The 21,895-nt window shown below is 45.8% G+C and overlaps 1 protein-coding gene and 1 non-coding gene across 2 annotated transcripts in view; both read left to right on the top strand.

The window, feature by feature from the left end:
• MFSD6 (major facilitator superfamily domain containing 6) overlaps positions 1–16,649 on the top strand; it is a 74,596-nt gene extending 57,947 nt beyond the window's left edge. The window contains exons 4-7 of the mRNA XM_075529523.1: positions 7,811–7,972; positions 9,807–9,905; positions 11,889–12,166; positions 14,796–16,649. Coding sequence (XP_075385638.1) covers positions 7,811–7,972; positions 9,807–9,905; positions 11,889–12,166; positions 14,796–15,002 — 746 coding nt within the window. The 3' untranslated portion in view covers positions 15,003–16,649. The remainder of the gene's footprint in view (positions 1–7,810; positions 7,973–9,806; positions 9,906–11,888; positions 12,167–14,795) is intronic.
• LOC142425017 (U2 spliceosomal RNA) lies at positions 7,053–7,243 on the top strand. Its single transcript, XR_012779417.1, has one exon. It is a non-coding gene; the product is annotated as a U2 spliceosomal RNA (small nuclear RNA).
• Positions 16,650–21,895: the final 5,246 nt, after the last annotated feature.

The following is a 21,895-nucleotide window of genomic DNA, read 5'->3' as shown; positions in this document are numbered from 1 at the left end:
AGAATTGTATGAGCCCCAATAAATTGTTAAAATTAAAAAAAAAGAAAAAAAAGAAAGCTTTAGACATAAGAGCAATTGAATATTGAGGAAACATTCTAGTCCAGTCTAGAGCAAGTCTATAAGTCTAATATTAGCCCATATATCAGATACCAATCTATAAATTCTTCTTCAGACTCATGCAACACAAGCAATCATGCGAATGCAGCAAGATCACAAACCAGTGGGTGGAAAGTCCTGTGGATCCAGTGGCAGCGGAAGCATCTTAGCACTGACAGGGGTCTCCAAGTGGCTCTGGGGTAGCTCCATGTATCTTCTCAACAGGAATGTCTCACAGGGAGTAAGCCCGTGCCCTGCCTCCAGCGAGCTATTTAGCTCCTTAGTGCCTCCAAATGAGGTTGTCAAGCTGCGGCCTGATTGACAGGCTAAACTCCACTCCTTCACTCTTAAATCTCAAGTTGACAACAGATTATGTAACTACCACAACTAGATGAGTCTTGCAGAGGCCCTCTTTCATCCCAGCATTTGAAAGCTACACTGGTTACCCTGCCACGTGTGCTTCTGGCTGTGTGCTGAACGGTCTTACCGTAACTGGTCTGGTGCTAGTGCTCATGCCGGGCAAATCAGTGGCAGAAGACAGCCAAACCCAAACCCAAACATTTCATTTCTTTAGTATTTTGTCAGCGATCTCCCCTCCCAGTCATTATGATTGGTTTCCTTAAGCCACTCAGCATTTTAAAAAGAGCAGCTGTCAGCTTGGGAAATTTCCTTTTTCTTGCTCATACATGCCGTTTCTTGTTGTAGAGCATTCTTGCAGGTTAATACTGAACAATTTCAAAATACATGTTGCAGAGTCAGATACCAGTGTTGAATATTATAAGGTAAAGAGCAGTCTGGGACACATAGGAAACTTGGTAAACACTAAATGGGATGTCAACCCTTTAGGAGGCAAGGGAAGAATGCAGTGAAAATGCCTATTTTCTATTGTATTAGCTGTGTAATTTAATGATCGAGTTGGTAGGTTGTTGGCTAAATTTGTTACTAACAAATCCTCTCAAAGTAGATGTTTGAAGGTACTATAGAATGCTTTGGTAGTTGTTATGGGTAGAAATTAGAATGTAGTACACCAGCACTCCAGCTCTGAACTCAGACATCCCCGGTTGTCTAAGATGCTACACTACCCTGAAGCTTGTGTTACCTTTGGCGGAGGCACTTTAACTTCTCTGTACCGATTAAGAACAAGTAGTGCTTACCCTTTGGAGGAGTCAGTGAGATAGTGTCTATGCAAAACCCTTAGCACGGTTCCTGGTGCAGAAAGCGGATGTAGTAATACGATGATTGCACTGTATTACGTGTTCATCAGAGTTTGTTTTGATGATTCTAAGTATATGATGTGAGTCTAGTACAAGAGGGCTTCAAAGGTCAGCCCCACTATGAGACATGACGCCCCTCACAGACCCATAGCCCGACAGGGGACAATACCGGAGACACAGTGTAGGAATTGCACCTGATCGGATCCCGCCACACTGAGGGAAAACACTAAGGGGGTGCAACACAACAGCAAGGGAACTGAGCGGTGAGGTCCGCAGGGAATGCTGAAGGGGACTTTGGGGCCAGGGCGTGGTGCCCAATGCACTGGACTGGAAAACACTCCTAAAGGCCAACAAATGATCCCTGAATTAACTACAAGCTTTTCTTGTTGTGAGGTTTTTTTTGGTCATTGGTTTGTTGTATATTATTGCTTGGTTTTGCTCTGTCTTGTTTTTGTGCATGTTATTATCTCCGCAGATCTGTCTAAATAAGATAGGCTGGATGAACAATCTGGCGGAGAAAACAACAGGACCAACAGTTCTGGGGGGAAATGGGAGAGGGGGAGTCGGGGAAGGAAGTGATGTTAACAAACCCAGGGACAAGGGAACAGCAAGTGATCCAAATTGGTGGTGAGGAGGGTGTGAAAGGCCAGGTAGGGTATGCTCAAGGGTAATGTAACAAAGAGGAATTGCTGAAACCCTGGTGGGGACGGAGCATAATCGTGGGACAGGAGGAAGGTCAAGGGAAATAGAGGAAAGAGCTGGGAGGCAAAGGGTATTTATAGAGGTCTAGATAAAGACATGTACATATGCAAATATATTTATGTATGAGGATGGGGAAATAGATATATGTGCATATATTTATAAGTTTAGTATTAAGGTGGCAGAAGGACATTGGGCCTCCACTTAAGTACTCCCTCAATGCAAGAATACTTTCTTGTATTAACTTGACATTCTACCATGCTCACCTTCCCGACACAACTGCTGAAGACAAGGCGGGTGAATAAGTAAATGTGGTGAAGGAAGCTGATGGCGCCTGGCTATCAAAAGATATAGCACCTGGGGTCTTAAAAGCTTGAGGGTAAACAAGTGGCCATCTAGCTGAGAAGCAACAAAGCCCACATGGAAGAATCACACCAGCCTGTGTGATCACAAGTTGCCAAAGGGATCAGTTATCAGGCATCAAAGAAAGAAAAATCATATCATTGAGTGCTCACCTCCATGATACAATCACTGAAGACAAATGGGAGCATATCAAATGTGGTGAAGAAAGCTGATGGTGAACGGCTATCAAAAGATATGGTGTCTGGGGTCTTTAAGGCTTGAAGGTAAACAAGCGGCCATCTAGCTGAGAAGCAACAAAGTCCACATGGAAGAAGCACACCAGCCTGTGAGATCACAAGGTGTCAAAGGGATCAGGTATCAGGCATCATCAGAACAAAAATTTTTACCATAGTGAATGAGGCGGGGAGTGCGGAGTGGAGACCCAAAACCCATTTGTAGGCCACTGGAGATCCCCTTGTAGAGGGGTCTCAGGGAGGAGAGGAGTCTGTCAGGGTGCAATGTAGCAACGATGAAAAATGCAAATTTCTTGTAGTTCCTAAATGCTTCCTCCCTCCCCCCCCCCCACCACTATCATGATCTGAATTCCCTTGCAAGTCTGGTTAGACCAGAGGATGCACACTGGTGCCGATATGAACTGGAAACATAGGAATCCAGGGAAGATGATACCTTCAGGACCAGGGGTGTGAGTGGCGATACTGGGAGCATAGAGGGAGGACTGGAAAGGGGGAACCGATTACATGTGGCCTCCTTCCTGGGGGACGGACAACAGAAAAGTGGGTGAAGGGAGACATCGGACAGGGGAAGATATGACAAAATAATAATCTATAAATTTTCAAGGGTTCATGAGGGAGAGGGGAGAGGGGAGGGAGGGGAAAAATGAGGAGCTGATGCCAGGGCCTTAAGTGGAGAGCAAATGTTTGGAGAATGTTGAGGGCAATGAATGTACAAATGTGCTTGACACAATGGATGTTTGTATGGATTGTGATAAGAGTTGTACGAGCCCCTTATTTTAAAAAAAAGAATTGCACAAAACAAAAAAGAGCTTCCCAAAGTTCATGGGAACATGCAATGAAAAGATAATGAAAAATTTCCACAAACTTTTTGAACCCCTCATACCTTTCCAAACAGTTAAAGCCTTGATTTTCAGTACTGGACACATATCTTTGTTTATGTTACACCTTGAAACTAATCACGAGGAGTCGCAGTATTGAAGGACTCAGGAGCTGACTTTCTGTTTTGGATTCACCGTTTGTCAATGGATTTATTAAGCATCTATTCTCTAAGCTGAAGGTTTAGCAGTAGTTATGTAACAAGGAGCGAGAGCGCCGGTGTCTGCCCTCTTGTTCCCGGCATCAGTTGGGGTGGGAGAGGTGGGGAGGATGGTAACATCTTTTTGGTTCTGTTTGCTCCGCCAACTGCAATCCCTGACCCTGTTGTCTGCATAGGACAGAGTTGACCACCCTCACATTCTGTAGACAGTCCCACACTGGACACGATACCAGGTCTTTCCCCCAGGGAGTGGCTGGTGGGCGCTCCAACCAACCTGCCACTTAGCCACTAAGTGCTGACCCTTCGTGCCACGAGGGCACTGTTCTTTCAAGGTCAATGATTTTTAAAATTCTGGCAGCTTTAGTGTCCACACATTGACCCCGGTCACTGCATAAAGTCCCATCTTTATTTACCCCCTCACACAAGAACTATCTACTACTCTCTTAGGTTGTTTACACAAGAAAGAAAGGCTGTGTAGGAGCTTTTTCTCTCCCCAGCTTTTGACCTCTTTCACCTTGTTCAATTCACAGGAAAGTTGTTCAGGTAGCCAGATTTTCTCTCTTTTTTTCCTTTCTTATCTTAAAAACAAGGGAAATGGTGGGGGGTTTATTAGATTTCTAAGTTGTTTTTTTTAATTGGTCCCCAAATACGTTTATTAGTAGTAAATTCATAGTTAGTAAAATCATTTATTAGAGATTTGGAATATTAAGAAGGTTACCAGAAAGTTGTACATTTAAGAGCAAGAACCACAACTGTCTTTTGCATACAAAGATGATGATGCTACCAAGCCAGTCCCCGCTAATGAATTGTTTAGTTTTGCTAGTTGATTTTCCAGGAGTGGGATTTATTTAATTCTTTCACTTGCATCATAAATATATATGTGTATATGTAACTTTTTATTGCGAATTAGGTGAAGGTTTACCGAGCAGATCATAAATTTTATACTCAACAACTTATCGAACTTCCCAGTGGCTTGCCCTTTTCCATCATGTTTTTGCCCATGTGCCTCTTGTCGAGTGCTGGCTGCCCCTTCACCCAGGCAACATCTGTAACATCTGTCGACTCGCTAGCTGATGGCTTTCCCATCTCTTCCTTCCCCCTCCACCCTGGGAACCACCAAAGTCTTTTTCTTTTCGTGTGAAACCTCTGCTTGATTTTTTTTATAACTGTGGTCTCATAAGATAGTTGTCTTTTTGTAATTAAGATCACGCAGCATAACGTCCTCCAGGGTCACCCACATGAGGCATGTCACAGATTCATCATTGTTCCTTCATGTTGTACAGCATCACATAGTGTGGATGGACCCAAATTCTTTCATCCATCCTTTCACCAATGAGCAGTTAGGTTCTTCTTATCTGGCTTTGGGCGTGGTGCTGTGGTGCTCTGGGGACGGACGTGGCCCATGTCTGTTTGTGTTGCTGCAGTTCTGATTTCGTTTGTGTGTACCCAGTCGAGGGACTGCTGGCTCACATGGCGTTTTTAGTCTCGGTGTTTGGAGGAAGCACGATGGCTTTCTACATGGTCGTACGCTGCTGCGGCCTTGTCAGCAATGTTGCGGGTTCCAGTCTCTCCGAATCCTCTCCAATATCGAGGCGATCATCCTGCAAGGAAGCCCAACACACATGAAGAAGCCCGGGGCGGCCCCACGCACGAATCCTGACTTCTTTCCAGTGTGGTAAAATGGCGCCCAGCCCTGTCTGAGTTCAGTGTGTGGATCCTGCTGTTCTTTAGAGTGATCCTTTTCCTGGGCTAGCAGGTCACTACGAGCCAGAATCGAGGTGACACGGGGTGAGCTCCATACCTTTGGAACGTGCCTCACGTGTAGGAGGTGAAATTCCTGCCGCTGGGGTGAAGAGGGAAGACTGGACCGAGGAAGTCAGATTTTCTGACCACAGGAGCATCTGAGAGGATTGTGCCTATGGGCGGGGTCCTGTTGGCATCGTGGCTGCACGTTGGGCTGCCAACATGGGTTAATAGCACGTGGGGTTGGCACCTGTTAACTGCAAGGTCAGTGGGTCAAAGCCACCAGGAGCGCCACAGGAGGACAAGTCTACCTCATAATGAGGTACACTCTGAGAAACCCACGGGGCAGTTCTACCCTGCGCTCGGAGTCAGAATCAGCTCAATGGCAGCGAGTTTGGTGCGTACGTGTTTATTTTTTGTTAGTTTTTTTGCTTTTCACGGCTCTCCTGTGTTTTACTTGTCTCGTGTCATCTGTGCTGATTGTAGACCCACTGGCCCCCAGCTCTTCTCTCTACTCTGGATGGTCGGGCACTGATTTCTGCAGGGCGGGCTTCTTTGGATCAGTCTACTGGCTTCTGCTTGATTCAGCCAGTGCAGTGGTTGTCAACTCTTAGGCTGACCAGAAGAGTTTCTACACTCGCCAGGTTGCACAATTACATCAGACTTTAAAGTTGCACTTCAGCAACCATTCTTTTCAAAGCTTCGCAGTATGTGAAACGGTTTTCTCTCTGTTACTCTGCTCTGCAGAGTCCAGCCGCCTTGGTCTCCCTAGATGTTCAGCTCAACCATTTCCCGTCCTTCCTGGTGGCCAGAACCTCTCCCGAGTTTAAGTGGGACTTCTCCCTGGGGAAGGTGGGCCCTCTCTGTGGCGATAGCTAGGACACCCATTTGTTTCCAGCCTCAGAAATCACTGTCTTTGTTGCCTAATGCTCAGGAGAGCTAGTTCATGTATTTTGATTTTTAGATTTTGATATTTTACCTTTTCGTTATTTCAGGAAAGTGGGTAAGTTCAACTCTTATTATTCCATTTTGATAAGCAGCAGACTCATGTCACATTCAAATCTTAAATGAATGTAGATCTCTTAGTTTACTCTTTCAAGACAGATTGAGTTCCGGGACAATATCACCTCTAAATGACACCATTTTTTAGGGCACAAGCCCAGGACTTAATCAAAGCAGAACCAGGTGATTTCTGGAGCTCATCTAGCTATAAAAGGTGTTGCAATAATAGCATTTTATTATATTTAAAGTACTACCTCAATAATATGTTTTAATTCTGTGGCCAGTGGTCAGCTGCTGCATAATAAAATGATATTTTTCTTCACATGTTTTCTCCATCCTCTATCCCCCACTTCTTGCAGGTGGCCAAGATATAATTAAATTGGTAATGATAGTATTGTATATTGTCACTACACCCTTGGAAATAAATATTTTATTAAAAGAGCTAAAATTATTGTATCTTTTGAATTATTGGTCCCACTTGGAGAGTTCCAATCAATACAAACAATATGGGTCTTCAAAATGCAAAAAATGCAAATTCTTAGCAATGAGTTGAACTGGCTTTGAAGACATGAAATAATCTAAGTTTGAAGGAAGCTTTTATCTCTAAAAATATTCATGATGGTGTTAATGGGAGAAAAAAATCTTAATGTTAAAACCAGGTGTCTAATCGCTTCTCGGCCTTTTGGCTAAGATCAAGTGTAGTATCTGTTCTTATCAGTTTAATATCTGATACGTCCTCTATCCGAGGACAATATATTAAATGGATTTTTGGAGCAGGGAGTTGGAATAGGAGCTTGCTCCGTCCACTCCACGCATCGACCTGGTATTGCAGTACTTCCGGGAACGGTGCACCAAAAAACAAAACAAAAACAAAACCAAAAAACCAGGTGTCTAGTTAGAGGAAACGCCCTAGGTGGTTAAACTGAGTGGTAGGGTAAGTGGATAGATGAACCAGTCTATGTTAACCCGATCCATGTTGGTTAAGGCACATTGGTTAAGTGCGGGGCTGCTAACCAAGGTTGGTGATTGGATCCCCCCCTCCCCTCATCTGTTCCATGGGAGAAAGATGTGGCAGTCTGCTTGCACACAGATTACAGCCTGGGCATCCCTGTGGGGCCATTTTACCCTGCCCTCCAGAGTGGCTTTGAGTTAGACTGGGTTTGATGGACAGGGTGGTAGGTTCACTCCCTGCCCTCAAGTCAATACTGACTCATAGCAACCCTACAAGTCAGTGTAGAATGTATACAACCCTATAGTCTGAGACTAACTGCTACAGGGGTAGAAAGTCTCATCTTCCTACCACGGGGCAGCTGGAGGTTTTGAAATGTTTACCTTGTGGGGAGCAGCCCAACATGTAGTTGTAAGTAAAGAATGAAATTCCCAAAGGAGTGCTGACCAGACCAATCTGCTCTCTCCCCATCCAGGTGTGACCCACGCGGCCATCTGGGCGGCTTGCATTTCTTACCTGAGCGCAGCAGTGCCCCCTGAGCTGAGGACATCTGCCCAGGGCATCCTGCAGGGCCTGCACCTGGGTTTGGGGCGAGGCTGTGGTGCCATGATTGGGGGCGTGTTAGTCAACTATTTTGGTAAGAATGGCTTTTTCTATTTTTCCATTCATCTCTGATCAACATTTGTGATATTTCAGTAACACTGAAGTAAGCACTCAGATTATTCCTGGACATTGGCTAAAACAGAACCTGTCTTCATCATCTCTTTCTGGATTTCATGGTGGTTATATGGCCGGGCAGTGTGCTTAGTAGGTTGACGGTCAAGTAGAGCCGGCCTGGAACTGAGCACGCCCTCTGGCAAGCTGCTCGCTGGGTCCCAGCGCTTTGAGTTTGAAGTTTGGTGGCTTAGTCAACTGATAGTAATTTTAGGGAAAAGAAAAATCCCTCATGGTTATTTTATCAGGAGACTGTCAGCCACAAACATATCCAAGGATATGAGGGGGTACCCCCCAAAAAAACTGGAATTTTTTTTCTTATGGCTATGTATTTAATTTTGTTTACAAGGCAACCTTCAAAGTACTCTGCATTACACCGATACATTAGTCAAATCTGCAATTCCATTCTTGGAAATAGTTTTCAAACTCATCTGTTTGGATGGCTGAGAGCACCTTCCTCGCTTTTTTTTTAAAATCACCTTTTCTACTTCATCAAATATCTGTCCTTTCATGACCCTCTTCATTCGCAGACACAGGAAGAAGTCACATTGAGTGAGGTCAGGTGAGTATGGTCTGTGGTGGATGGGGCAAGAGAGGGATGCGGTTTTGCCAAAAACTGGCACACTGAGATGGCAGGTGCATTGTCGTGGTGGCAAAAGCCGTCCCTCATCTGCTACAAATCAGGCCTTTTTTGTCGCACACTGTTACGCAATCTTTTCAGAACCTCTAAATAGAAAGCTTGATTAACAGTCTGACCTGGTGGAAGAACTCCAAATGCTCTACAAGTCGATATTGTCTTTCTTTCGGGAAATTCACGGACATCCAGAAGGAGGTTTGTCATCAATCAACATTTCACCTTCTTTGAAGCAAGAAACCCATTTGTACCCTTGAGTTTTTCCCATAGCACTGCCCTTGTAAGCTGTGTTAAACATCACAACAGTTTCTGAAGTCTTTTACCCCTGGGCAGGACACAAAATGTCATGGCTACATGCTGTTCTCTTAAATCAGCCGTCGCAAAAACAAGGTTTGAGCGAAACTGCTTTACAAAAAAATTCACTGTGACCAGAGAGAACCTTCCCAGGAGGTGCCACTGGGTGCACTAACTCAGAATGAGCTGTTTGATGCCTTGTGGGTAAGATGAGTACTACCAAAGCTTGGCTCTGCCCAGAGCAATTCCAGGTTTTTTGGGGGGGTACCCCCTCATGTGCTGGGTTTGGTAACGTCATTACATCTGTGACAACACACTCTGTCCGCCTTCTCAGATCTCTGTCAGCGGAAATATCAGGGCTAGGGTAGAAATGAAGACGATTTTGCCCCAGGGATCTTGAATGTTGCGACATCAATGTAAGGTGGGCCTGGGAATGTTTCTATTGATCACATAATTTGTGCTCTGCTATTCCCACCACAGAGCAATAGAGCCATTTGGCAATGGTTGAGTAGATGGTCTTTAGGAAGAAATCACCAGTGGATTTTGGCAAAAGGCACTCAGACAACTCTTTATAAATACAAATAGAAAGTACAACTCTTTATAAATACAAATAGATAGTTGTCCTACAGCCAATCCAATACTAGCCCTAGGCTCTCCACACACCTTTTAAGCCATGTGTTTCCCCAGCCTATCAAGCGAATGGCCAGCCACTATTGTTGGTCCATCCGATTGTTGCCATTTGGCCTACGCTTGAGAACATCGGCAGCTTTGGATGGGGTTCTTGGCATCCGTGAGATGACTTCATAGATTGCTCTGCTTGTTTTCCCAGGGGCTGCTGCCACCTTCCGCGGCATTGGCATGGCCTGCCTGGTGATCCTCTTGCTCTTTGCCCTGATTCAGTGGTTGGCAGTGCCAGATGAGGAAGAAGGTAAACATCCCTGTTCTGGATGGTTCTGAAGTTTCAAACACGGGAGTTCTGCACACACACAGCCCCGTCATCAGGGGTGGGAACCTTTTGTTCTGCCAATGGCCATTTGGATATTTATCACATCATTCGAGAGCCACGCTAGTCAAACGTTCCATTAACTTACCCCTAATGAGACGGCTAGGAGCCCTGGTGGAACTGCGGTTACGAGTTGGGCTGCTAACTTCAAGGTCACCAGTTCAAAGAATAGACGGGGCTTTCTGTTCCCATAAAGGGTTACAGTCTTGGAACCACACAGGCAATTTTACCCCTTCCTACAAGGTTGCTATGGGGTGTCATCGATTTGATGGTAGTGAGTTTTTGCTTTTCTCTGTTTTCTCTTTGGAACGCAATGGCTGGAGCTGCTTTTCTTTGGTGAGGTGTGTGATATGAGTTAGTATTGATGATTTCATGAATCTTTTGTGGCCCAAGGGTTGGATGTCCACCCCCCACCCCAGCCATAAGTTATAACAGACTGTACAACAGTTTCAGATTTTCTTAGAGATAGACCCGTGTACAATTGTTTGAGATAAGCCACCCACTCTTTTGAGAAGAATATTGATTGTTTTAAGTAACTTGGGATTTTTTAACTTTCGTTTTATGGAACAAGGTACTGGGGGATAATTAGTTTTAAATTTCCCTGGTATTCTAGAGGGATTTCAGATTTGAATCATCTACCTACAAGGTTGCACTAAGCAGTGCAGGGGGCTTCCCTAGTGTCAGGAGCCGGGCTCCGACATGCATTCCCCTCCGTCGTTGTTTAGCTGCTTGATACCAGCCCCCCTCCCACGGCACTCTACGCTATGCTGGGCTTGAGAATGTGTTGCAGTGGCCACACAAAACTCACAGATAATATTCACAGTTCAGGAGAGTTTTTAGGAGCCCTGGCGGTGTAGTGGTTACTCATTGGGCTGCTAACCATAAGGCCAGCAGTTCAAAACCAACAGCAGCATCTCTGTGGGAGAAATACAGTGCCTCCACTCCCATAAAGAGTTACAGACTTGGACACCCACAGGGGTGATTCTGTTCCGTCCTCCAGGGTCACTGTGAGTTGGCAGTGAGTTTTTATTAGGGAAGCGAAGCCATTCCCAGGAGTCTGGACGAACCACTAAGGACACAGGTATTAGTCCGCAGCAACACCTCTTCTCGGCCGGGGCCGAGCCTCTCTCAGGCCCGCAGTCTCGCAAGCACATGGTCCGTTGACCTTTATGTTGTGGGCAGAGGCCAGCCTGTTGCTCTGCCTCACAGTCCCATCGCCGTGCCCCTGCTGCTCTTGCTTCGTCCGGCAGTCTCCAGGCCACACACAGTCTTTGGTGCCTCTGGTCTCATGGCCTCAGCCTCCCCAACTTCAGACAGAGGTCTGGGCCGTGCTCTTCAGGGGCCCTGGGCTTTCTCTCTGTGTTCGAGATGGCAGCTGTACCTTGGGGAATGGCTTTGATGGAGGTGTGGTTTTGACCCTGCCCAGGCCTGTGCCCTCCTCAGGATTGCTGGTGTGCTTGAGTCCTCATTTGCAGCGATGGTGTCGAGGTGTCCCGCTGAGGACTTCTCTCCTGCTGGCTGTGCTGACCCTCTTCCAAGCACGAAAGCCTTTTTGCTCAGCTTCAGGGGGTGCACCAGAGCCCTGTAACTTCAGGCAAGCTTCCTGCCATCAGCCCACTTCGACTCCGAGACACCCTCTGGGAAAGAGTAGAACTGCCTGCCCCATGGGTTTTGGGGGGACTACATCCTTACGGGAGTAGAAAACCTCTTTTTTCCCCCCTGAAGTCCTATAAAAAGAACCTGAAAATGACATCCTGTGTATTATATTGATGACTTACACAGTTGCCTTGCATACTAAGTGGGCTTACATGATTGTTGTCCTTTAAGGTGGGAGGGGGGGGCATGGGAAGCTTTGTTTACATGTGAAGAAAACTCTGAACTCCGATTTAAACCTCATTTTCTCTCCAGACAAGAGCATGTTGGCAGAAAGGATCCCTGTCCCGTCTAGCCCAGTTCCCATAGCAACCATCGACTTGGTGCAGCCACAGACAGATGTCCTGCCACGCATTGAGCCCCGACTGCCGCCCAAGAAAACCAAGCACCAGGAAGAACAGGAAGACGTGAACAAACCAGCCTGGGGAGTCAGCTCCTCCCCCTGGGTGACCTTTGTCTACGTGCTCTACCAAATTAAAGAGATGATGCAACTAGCAAGAGACAGCCGCGCTTCTGAGATCCAGCCCCTGCAGGTACAATTCCTCGCTGGCTCACTTTCCCCAAAGACCCCCGAGTGGGCCCAGCTTTTTAAATTAACCAACTACTCTGCCCAGAAACTGCTTTGAAGGTCTGTAGAGGGAACCAGACATGCAAACAAGTAATTTCCGTGTTCTGACTCAGTGTGCTACAGAGTGTATTCAGGCTTCACGGAGGGAACATTCTGCATTACAGAACTTAGTGAGGATTCACAGAAGAGACAGTATTTCTTAAAAGAAAATGAATCTGTTCTGCTTTTATACATTTTATACATTTTTATAAATTTGAGGATTGGTGCATACCAGGTGGAATGAGCAGATATGGTTTTTTGACATGGTGGGCCCCTATCTATGCATCTCTGTAACCCCCAAATACTAGTGCTAGGCTTTATTTGAGGGGGCTTCAAGAAGTTTGTGGGGAAAGGGAATTGAAAGACACTAGATGTTTTCCTACAAACTTCTTGAAGTCTTTTCAAAATGTATATCAGGACCTCAGTAAACACCTGAGGAATTAATAAAAATAGTCAACCCATCCCCAGGCTGCTGCGGGTCCGCCAGCTCAGCCAACTCCATGGAAGCGCGGCTTGGTTGGTCTCTCTGGAGTAAGAGCGAATCATGCAGAGAAAACAGCATGGGCAATGATGTAACTAAAACTCCATCCCGAGTCTGAAAAACAAACAAGTGGCTTCTATGAACAATTTGGCCAAAGTAATGAGTTCCACTCCCCTTTTGGTATGAATCACTCCTTGCCCATTTTAGCCAAATCGGATTCTTCAGTGGTAACCATTGCCATCAAGGGAATACATGCACATAAATCCTCTGTTAAGAACTACAATTTCAGGGCAGGCGGAGCATCTGATGGGGTCTAGACCCTAGAAGCGGGAGAGGGTGGTGCCTGGTGGTGCAGGACTAGCAATGTCATCATGACTGGACACTCACCCTCATTTTCACAGAGGCCCAGGAAGCTTAAACAGCAGTTGGGAAAATGCCCCTTCCCGCCTCTCCCCCACCCAGGATGTCAAGATTAACCAGAGCTGTTAAGTATTGTGATATAATTATTCTTATGAAGGAGTCAGTATACGAATACATTTTTACATATTATTTTATTTTAAAATTTTGGAGGGGGAGTTTTGCATAGAGAAAGTTGATTAAGAATCTCCCAGGAGAGAGAAATCACCCCACCAGCCAGTCTGTCTGGTTCTCTGGTGCTTCTCCCTCTCGCCCACGTGAAACACAGGTTGTTAACTATTCACACAGCAGAGGAAATTCCACTTGGGGTAGCAAGGGTTTCTGGGTATTTTACATTTTAGAAGCAATCACAAATGATTTCATTCATTCATTCTTTCATTCATGTGCTCAGCTATTTAAAGCATGGCCACTAATCAGGGGACAACATTTCTCTTTTTAAAACATGATTCCCAGCTTGCGAAGACAGATGCGGTATTTTATAGAAACTGGGAAGGTGAGGGACTACAGCGGATCTGTTCTGTTACTTACCGTTTGTTACCCAAGTCATTTGGGCATCCCCTAGTTTAACCTGGGCATTCTGATTTTAGCTTAGACATTCCAAGTATACTTTTGGCCATGTAACTCTAAGACAGTGGTTCTCAACCTTCCTAATGCCGTGACCCTTTAACACAGTTCCTCGTGGTGGTGACCCCAATCATAAAATTATTTTCGTTGCTACTTCATAACTGTGATTTCGATACTGTTATGAATCGGGCAACCCCTGTGAAAGGGTCATTCAATCTCCAAAGGGGTCATGACCCACAGGTTGAGAACTACTGCTCTAAGCTGGGCTTTTCCTGGTTTTATCTCTGTGACTGAGAATGCCTACAACTCACTGTTAGGGAGTCTGGGAGCCCTGTGGCCCAAACAGCCAACAGCCGCTCACCCATGGTCGCTGCGCAGCATCAAAGACCTGGGGGCCTGCTTCCGTGACGATGAGAGAAAACTGGGCGCTTCCACTCTGTCATGGGGTCCTGGGGAGGAGGAATGGACTCGATGGCTCAACTCAAACAAGGCACCGTCCCACTCCTGAATGACGTGCTTCCAGCACGTGGCACGGTGCACCAGTGGTGCACACACCTTATGCAGCGACCTGTTAACCAAAAGGTTGGAAGTTCAAGTGCACCCAGAGGTGTCTGACAAGAAAGTCCTAGTGATTTACTTCTGGACAATCAGCCATTGGCACTCCGTGGGGCACCGTTCTACCCGGACACCCAGGGTCACCATGAGTCAGAACCGACTCCGTGGCAGCTGGTGTTTAGCAGGTGGCCTGAGCTTCACGTCTTCGGTGCTGCGTGACCAGGGGCTTACCCAAGCGGCTAGTGGGGGCTCCGTGAATATCTGCAGATGCAAACTGCTGGCCCGGGACTAGCAGGTAGCGCTGCAATTATGTCCCTGTCCCCCGAGACCTCTGCTTATCGTGTTTCTGTTTTTCATGCGGCCTTGGCAGTTGCGCATAGGAAAAGAGATGAAAGGTAAGGCATTCTATCCTCGTGCCTCTATTGCTTGCTCCCCAAAGAGGACACTTCAAAGTGATTCACTCGTGTTTCCTCTAGCTTAACTTTGCTGCATATATTTGCTATCACTGATGATGGGGTATCTCCCGTTTGCCTCCCAGGGGACCAGTGAGACTCGGGGACATTCTCCAGCTGGTGGAGCCCAGCCTGTCGCATGTGAGACTCATGTCGACTCATCCAGAAGTCAGCCAGCCCCTAATGCATCCGCCTCTCAGACCCAGAGCAGCCCCGCACACCCTGGCGAGGACCAGCACTCGGAGGTCAGTCAGGTGCAGCACGCTGAGCCTGAGGCGGCCGGAGGACACTGAGGGGACCCTGCTCATCTCACGCCCTGCATGGAATGGGCCCTCTGCCAGCACAGAGGGAGAGGTGCCCCAAACCTAGGACACGCCTCCTCTTGAGGATCACAGCACCACATATGCTTCTAAATATCTAAGCTCATTAACATGGAAACACACACAGGAGCTACAGTACATGTTGGCAGGAAAAGGTAAATGCTCACAATCCTCTTGGAAGTACAGAAAGGCACAGGAGTTGACTGCAGACTCTCGGCTCTCCCTGTCCGTTAGGCAGAGTGCTGCAGAGGGCGGAAAGCAGCAGCCACGCTGAGCGAGTGGAGGGAACGTGTGCAGAGGCGAATGCTGATGTACTTTCTCTCTCCCGATGTATCCCCATGCGTTGGTTTTGGAGGCTCGGCTGAGCAGAAATAGCATGCATCTCTTCTTTCGTTTCTCGCCAGAAGCGTTTCAAGAATTAGTGCTCACATTGACAAAGGAAGCAGGCACGAGTTGGCACGGATGCTTTTGTTTAAAACGTTTTATCAGAAATGTCACATGTCTCTAGCAAATCTATTTTTATATGTGTATGGGATATAATGAAAATAGTTCATTCTTTCAATAGCAAAAGCTATTATTGATGACTGCAAGCTGAACTTTAAAAGACCCCCCCACCTATTTTAAGGGCTTTGTGAAAGACCAGAAATGAGGGACTATTTAAAACAAACCGACTCAGTGTCCTGCAGCTTGTTAGGCAAGGGCTACTGAATCTACAAATAGCCTCCTTCTCTAGTGAGTGGGCTCTACTGAGCTGACTGAATAAAACAAAACCAAGCAAAGCTCACTGACTTTCTAAGGTTCTCGTTAATTAAGCGATGCTATTTACAAGTACCAGTGTGAGGTATAAGTGCCTGGGGGAGGTATATATATAATTTGTAAACATTATGTAAATGGGTCCATTTTATTGTGTTCTTTTTGGTGAGGGAAAAGGGTATTGAATGGAAAGGAACAGAAGTAAATTTACTTTCCAATACTTAAGGAGCAAAGCTCAGTGTAGCTCTGCCGTGAAGAATGGGAGAGGGGCCGGTGGAGAGGAGGACACTGCCGAGTTCAGAGAGGGTTATGCATCTGTAAATATTACAGCTCCTGTCAGAACAAGGACTGGGCGAATCACGGAAAAGCTTGCTGCTAACACAGAAAGTAGAGGTTCGCAGGAAACTGGGGAAGAGGGTTATGGAAAGGGACCACTGCTTTCGTCGCAGGTCAGTTAGTTTATAGACTAGCCATGGGGCAGCAGTGAGGAAAGGAAAGTACAGCGTTGGAAGGAACTGACAGGCAAAGGCCATTCTCCATGCGATGTCCAGCTGCACCGCAAATAAGATATTGGAGAGAGAATTAAGCAAATAGTTATTTTTGCACTTGAACTGAAACGTACTGTAAATGATCATGACTCATTTTAAGTGACCTTTAAAATCAGATGTATTTATTATGCTTATGTAATTATAAGAATAAATAAATGGGTGACAGGCTGAACCCCACCTATGAATGTACAGTATGTGAATTTGTGAAACTGACTGTCGGACGTCAAAAACTTACATCGTACCTTGTGTTTACAGTTCTGACTTAGTCCTCTGAAAAGCCTGCTGTTTGGAAATGCACAGTTGACATGTTGAAATGAAAATAAAGACAATTTTTAAATGTTTCCTGACTGAATTTTCTGTTGAAATTGTGTGGTTTTGGTATTGGAAGGCATTTTGGACGAAATGAAAATTGTTTGGAGGTAATAGGGATTTGGGTACATATAGTCAAATGGGCCTCTGGTGCTGGGGTTGGTGGGGTGAGATCCATTTCTTTAGATTCACAGTGACCCAGATCCCCCAAGGTGGAAGCCCACACTAAAAGTGGGATATAAGCTCCCCGCAAGCCCACGGCAGATCGTGTAAATGGGCACTATATGTCCCATGGGTCATGAAAAGCTAAGGACTGATTTGTTTGTTCTTTTGGCAGTCCGGTTTATTCAGTATTTCCCACAAACACCACCATTTGAGTGCATTTATTATCCCACTGTCTTTTCCATAACAATTAAAATACCATGGTTTGGATCAGGCTCACCTTAGTCCTCAGTGACATCTTTGCTTTTCAAAACTGTAAAGAACTTTTTTTCAACAGATTTTCTCAGTACAATAGCCATTAGCTGTAAGCATTTGAAATGTGGCTAGTGTGCCTGAGGAATTAGAGTTCTAAATTTATTTAAATTTCAACAGCTCCATGTAGTTTGTAGCTACTATAATGGACAAGTAGAGCGAGAACAAGATCACCTTTGAAAAAAAATTAAAAAAAAAAAGATCACCTCTGGCAGAACTCTGGGTATCTATTTCCTTATCTCCAACAAGAGAGGCTGCCTTCAAAACTGTTTTCTGGGAAGATGAGGGCATGCTTTGACCAACTGACTGTGAGGAATTAAGGGGTGATTTTTCGACTCAGAAGTGTGCCTGCCCTGTGCTGCACAGGGACAAGGCTCAAGCTACTAAAGTGTCAATCCACTCCTGGGCCATTTCATCAAAACTCAAAGAATATCCCCCAAACAAGGATCGTACAGCTGATAAGTGGGGAGCATTGAAGTTGGAATACAGTTTCCCTCAACAACACCAAACTGCAGACAATGAAAACTTGCCAGCGGCCATCTCGATGTAATTGGTCTCTATCCACCTGTAGTCGCCAAGGACGAAAGAGAACATTAATTGGACAAGGAAGTGGTCTGCAGGTGCAATTGCCTCCCATGCTGCGAGTCCAGGAGCAATGGATGCTGCGTGGTCAACATTACTGAAGGTTTCCATCAAGGATCCGGATCTTCATCTAGAGGAGGAATGTTCCATACTGAGACTTGAGATTCTCATTGGAAACCAGACTGACTGCAGACATTGAGCTTGACAAACTCGTGAATCCATTCCCTGGAAGCAATATTTATACCTTGTTCCTTGTCACCCCTCCCCCATCCTCTGCAATTTGTTTTACTTAATTCTGTAACATACAGAATTAACCCAGGAAGTTGTCTTTAAGCAATAGTTAATCTTAGAAAAGAGAAATAATCCAGAGCATATGGCAGATGAGAGCGTGCTTGCAGATGGACCCAGGGAAGGCGTGGAAGACGCAGGGCGTGGCTTCCCAGGCCTGAGAGTAATTTGTCTCTTGCAAGGCCACACTGACTGGCGATAAAGGAGTGATGGGGAAGTTGCCGATGGCTACGATTGGAGTGAGCGAGTCCAGGTGGATTGTTTCCCCCACTCAACTCCCATCTGCTTTTGACAGCTAATATGAGATGACTTGTCCCATTTGGGCTGCACATGGGTCCTAGCTTCTAGGTAGCAACTGGAGACCTAACAGAGTTAGGAGTACAGGCTGTGGGTTGGCTGTCTGGGATGGAGCCCCAGCACTGCAGTGAGAGTTGACATGTAACCCCCTCTGGGCCTCGGGCCCCTCCTCTGTAATACTGAGGTGATTGTAGTGAGATACCTAACATGTAGCGTATGCCCCATAACTGTCCCCATCACTGTATGGTAAATGGCCCAGGGCATGAGGATCTGTCTAGTTTTCCCATTCGGAGCCTAGCCACTGGTTCTTAGTATTGTGTTGATGTTTAAATCTTTAATCCTATTAAATTCCCCCAAACTACAATGCCATGTTAAATATTTACCTAGTAAACTGTACAATAAAATGTTCAGTCCCAAGATGCATTGTAAACATAAGTGGTTAAAGATATAACACAGAGAATTAAGTAAAACAAAGTGCAGAGGATGGGGGGAAGGGAGTGACAAGGAACAATGACAAATTGCATGTGAAGTCTGCAGAGAGAGAGTATAAGGCATTTGTTTGATAATTTCTACTTTTCTTTTTCTCCTAAGAGGTGTTAATAAACACAAAATGATAACTTCATAATAATTAATATGTACTTTGATCTTTCCCTAATATCTGAAGTTATTTTTCAAACCGTATACCAATATTTTTTAAAAGCCAGGGATTCGTTTCATTCCCTGTAAAGATCACTCGGCGTCTCAAGATAATAATAGCCGGTGCTACTCCATCTGTGGCCATGGACTGGCGCTGCCCAGAAAGAACTGCTGGTGTGTGACAAAACAGAAACCAAGAGTTTGAAATGTTTATCATTGTTATGATATTCCACTCAGCACATGGGCACTAGACTTCTTACATCTTTTTAAAAGAAATTGTTAAATCTGTGTAATCATGTCCTTCAGTGGATTTTACAAAAGCACTGTTCTGTGACGGGTGGAAAGAGCAGGTCCGAGGTCAGTCACGTACTACACTTGGGCATGGCGGGCATGTGCCCACCCCTGCTGGCATAGTCATTTCTTGAGTGAACCATTTGGGGGGGTTATTTTCTTGGCTAATGTTTTATTAGAAGATGACAATGTGGGAAGCGCATAGAGGTTGGACCCTGGGAGTAGATATATTTGGGTTCAAATTCTGTTTTTACCACTTTAGCTCTCAGTTGTTCAAAGACCTGCCTTCACTGTAAAATGGAAACCATACTATTACCAGAGCGGGCACATGGAGACTGTGTTCATCAGAAGGAGGGAGGGGTGTTGGCAAAAACAAACTTAGGAAAACAGCATTCATGACGAGGACGAAGTTGACAGGGCTTGTACAAAGGAAGGTGGTCTTTCCAACAGACTGGGTATCTTGTCCCCTGAGCAAGGCTGTCTCGAGTGGGGGCTGCTGTTCCGTGAACCACTTCACATGGCCTTTTCAGCCACACTTGGTCTTGTAAGTCCTACGCGGTGATTGGTAGAACTATGGGAATAAGGTACTTGTAGCCCACCAAAGGGATTAGACAAGCTGCAAGCAATGCAAATCTGGTGCACGGAACCCTGTGAAGGTGGGACACATCAGGCATATGAAATCCTAACAAGCAGCTTGCTCAGTTTTGCCATCTTAATAGGATTAAAAAGGGAGCCGATCCCAGAGCAGAAAGTCACCCTGTCATCAAGAAAGATCGGAAAGTGAAGCATGCCCTTTGAACCCAGGGTCCCTCTGCTGAGAACCTCCTAGACCCAGGAGGAGCCAGAAAGAGCTATGACACCGGAGGGGAATTGAAGTGGGAGAAAGCAATGGTGAAGTGGCAGCGGCAGAAACAGGTGACCAGTGTGAGATGGCCGTCGACTACCCAGCCCGTGAAGTAAAGTGGGGATAGTGTGTGTACTGACTCATAGATCAGAGTGGAGTGCCTCGGGACAGGAAGCTATCTGGCAGATGGGGGGCCTCTGGCACTATCAGCTAAGCTTAAGTGCTTTGAACATTGAAGGAGCAGGTCAGGGGCAAGTCTCAGTGGTTAAGGAGACCAAGGTCCAAAAGAGAGGCCTGCCTGCAGGCATTCCTGACCAAAGAGTTATATCTTACATTATTTTTTATCCTAATTTTCACCCTGTTACTTCCCTAATTGACACCCCTCCCTCCAAATGAAAAACCCACTGAAATCAAATCAACTCCAACTCCTAAAGACCCTCAAGGACTAAGTAGAACTATGGTTTCCAAGGATGTAATTCGTTATGGAAGCAGACTGCCACACATTTCTTCTGTGCAGCGCTTGGTGGATTTGAACCATCGATCTTTGGGTTAGCAGCCTAACTCTGAACCGCTGTGTCACCAAACAAAACTTACTGCTATCAAAGTCCGTTCTGACTCGTAGTAACCCTGTAGGACAGGGTAGAACTGCCCCTGTGAGTTTCCGAGACTGTAACTCTTTAAGGGATTAGAAAGCCCCGTCTTTCCCCCATCAGGGCTCCTTAATAAATCCTCTAATTGTGAGGCTTCTCTACGACTATGTGGCCGTCATGCACACAGCATAGCACTGGAGTAGCGTGTGCTGCGGCAGAGATGTCTGGTGCCAGAACTGTGGAAAGGTTGGAGGGTGGAGGAATGTCTAACTTGCAACTCATAGGGATCAGCCTGGGGTTGACATTGACCTTGATTCACCCACCCTTTGAAGTTAGAGAACTCGCTGGCACTGTGGCATTTTTACAGGACTGAAAGCATTAGGCTTTCTGGCCTGGTGACATCGCAAACATGAATTATATAACAAGCTCCCTTTGTTCTGTTTCTGTTCACCAAGCAATCCTCTTTTTATAGGCTGATCCATTAGTAGATCTGTCTTCCAAGACAGAATCTCCTGGCCATTCCAATTCAAAGTTGTGTGCTTCAAGCCATTATATCTTTTTTGCTGTGAATTATTAAACAGACCCTGTGAGTTGGCTCACGTGATAGGTCTTCTTACAGTGCAATGACCAAGACCAGGGCTCTGAATCAATAGGGCCAAATGTCTTACCCTGTCTGCGTCAAGTGTCACACCAGCCAGGGCAGCCGCCGCTCCCTAGGTCACCTAGCAATTCTTGGCTGTCGTGCTGGAGGGCTGGCACAACTAAACACCTCTTGTGCTATTGCCACACGAGCTCCTTCTTTGTTGGACCAGCACCAGAAAAGCTGATTTAAAAATCACACATCTTTCAAAGAAACAGGGTCTTATCTTCAGAGCTCAAGTCCTCCATGTGCTTAGCGACGCCGATGTGCCCCTACACGCACTCCAGATTTCTTCATCTCCAATTGCTCTTAAAATGACTGGCTTTAAATAGAGAAGCTGTACATTCAAGTATCGTTCTAAAAGTCAGATGGTACCGCCCTGCCATACAGCCCTAAGAATGCCTGGAAAGCCATAAGACTCACGAAGCACATGTTTGGGACCTGTAAAATGTGTTTTTAAGCGTTTTAAAGAATAACATTTGAGTGATAGAACTTACATCAGCCACATACGTGTGTGTGTGTGTGTGTGTCAAATGGTCCAACTCTAACAACAGGAAGCTTTTGTGAGGCACCCAGTGTGAGCACCATCCCAACAAAGGGCCTGTTATGTTTGA

The sequence above is a fragment of the Tenrec ecaudatus genome, chromosome 13 (genome assembly GCF_050624435.1).
Source record: "Tenrec ecaudatus isolate mTenEca1 chromosome 13, mTenEca1.hap1, whole genome shotgun sequence".
In the NCBI taxonomy this organism is placed as follows: Eukaryota; Metazoa; Chordata; class Mammalia; order Afrosoricida; family Tenrecidae; genus Tenrec; species Tenrec ecaudatus.
The sequence above is the reverse complement of the archived record's forward strand: the minus strand, read 5'-3'. Positions and strand labels throughout refer to the sequence as shown.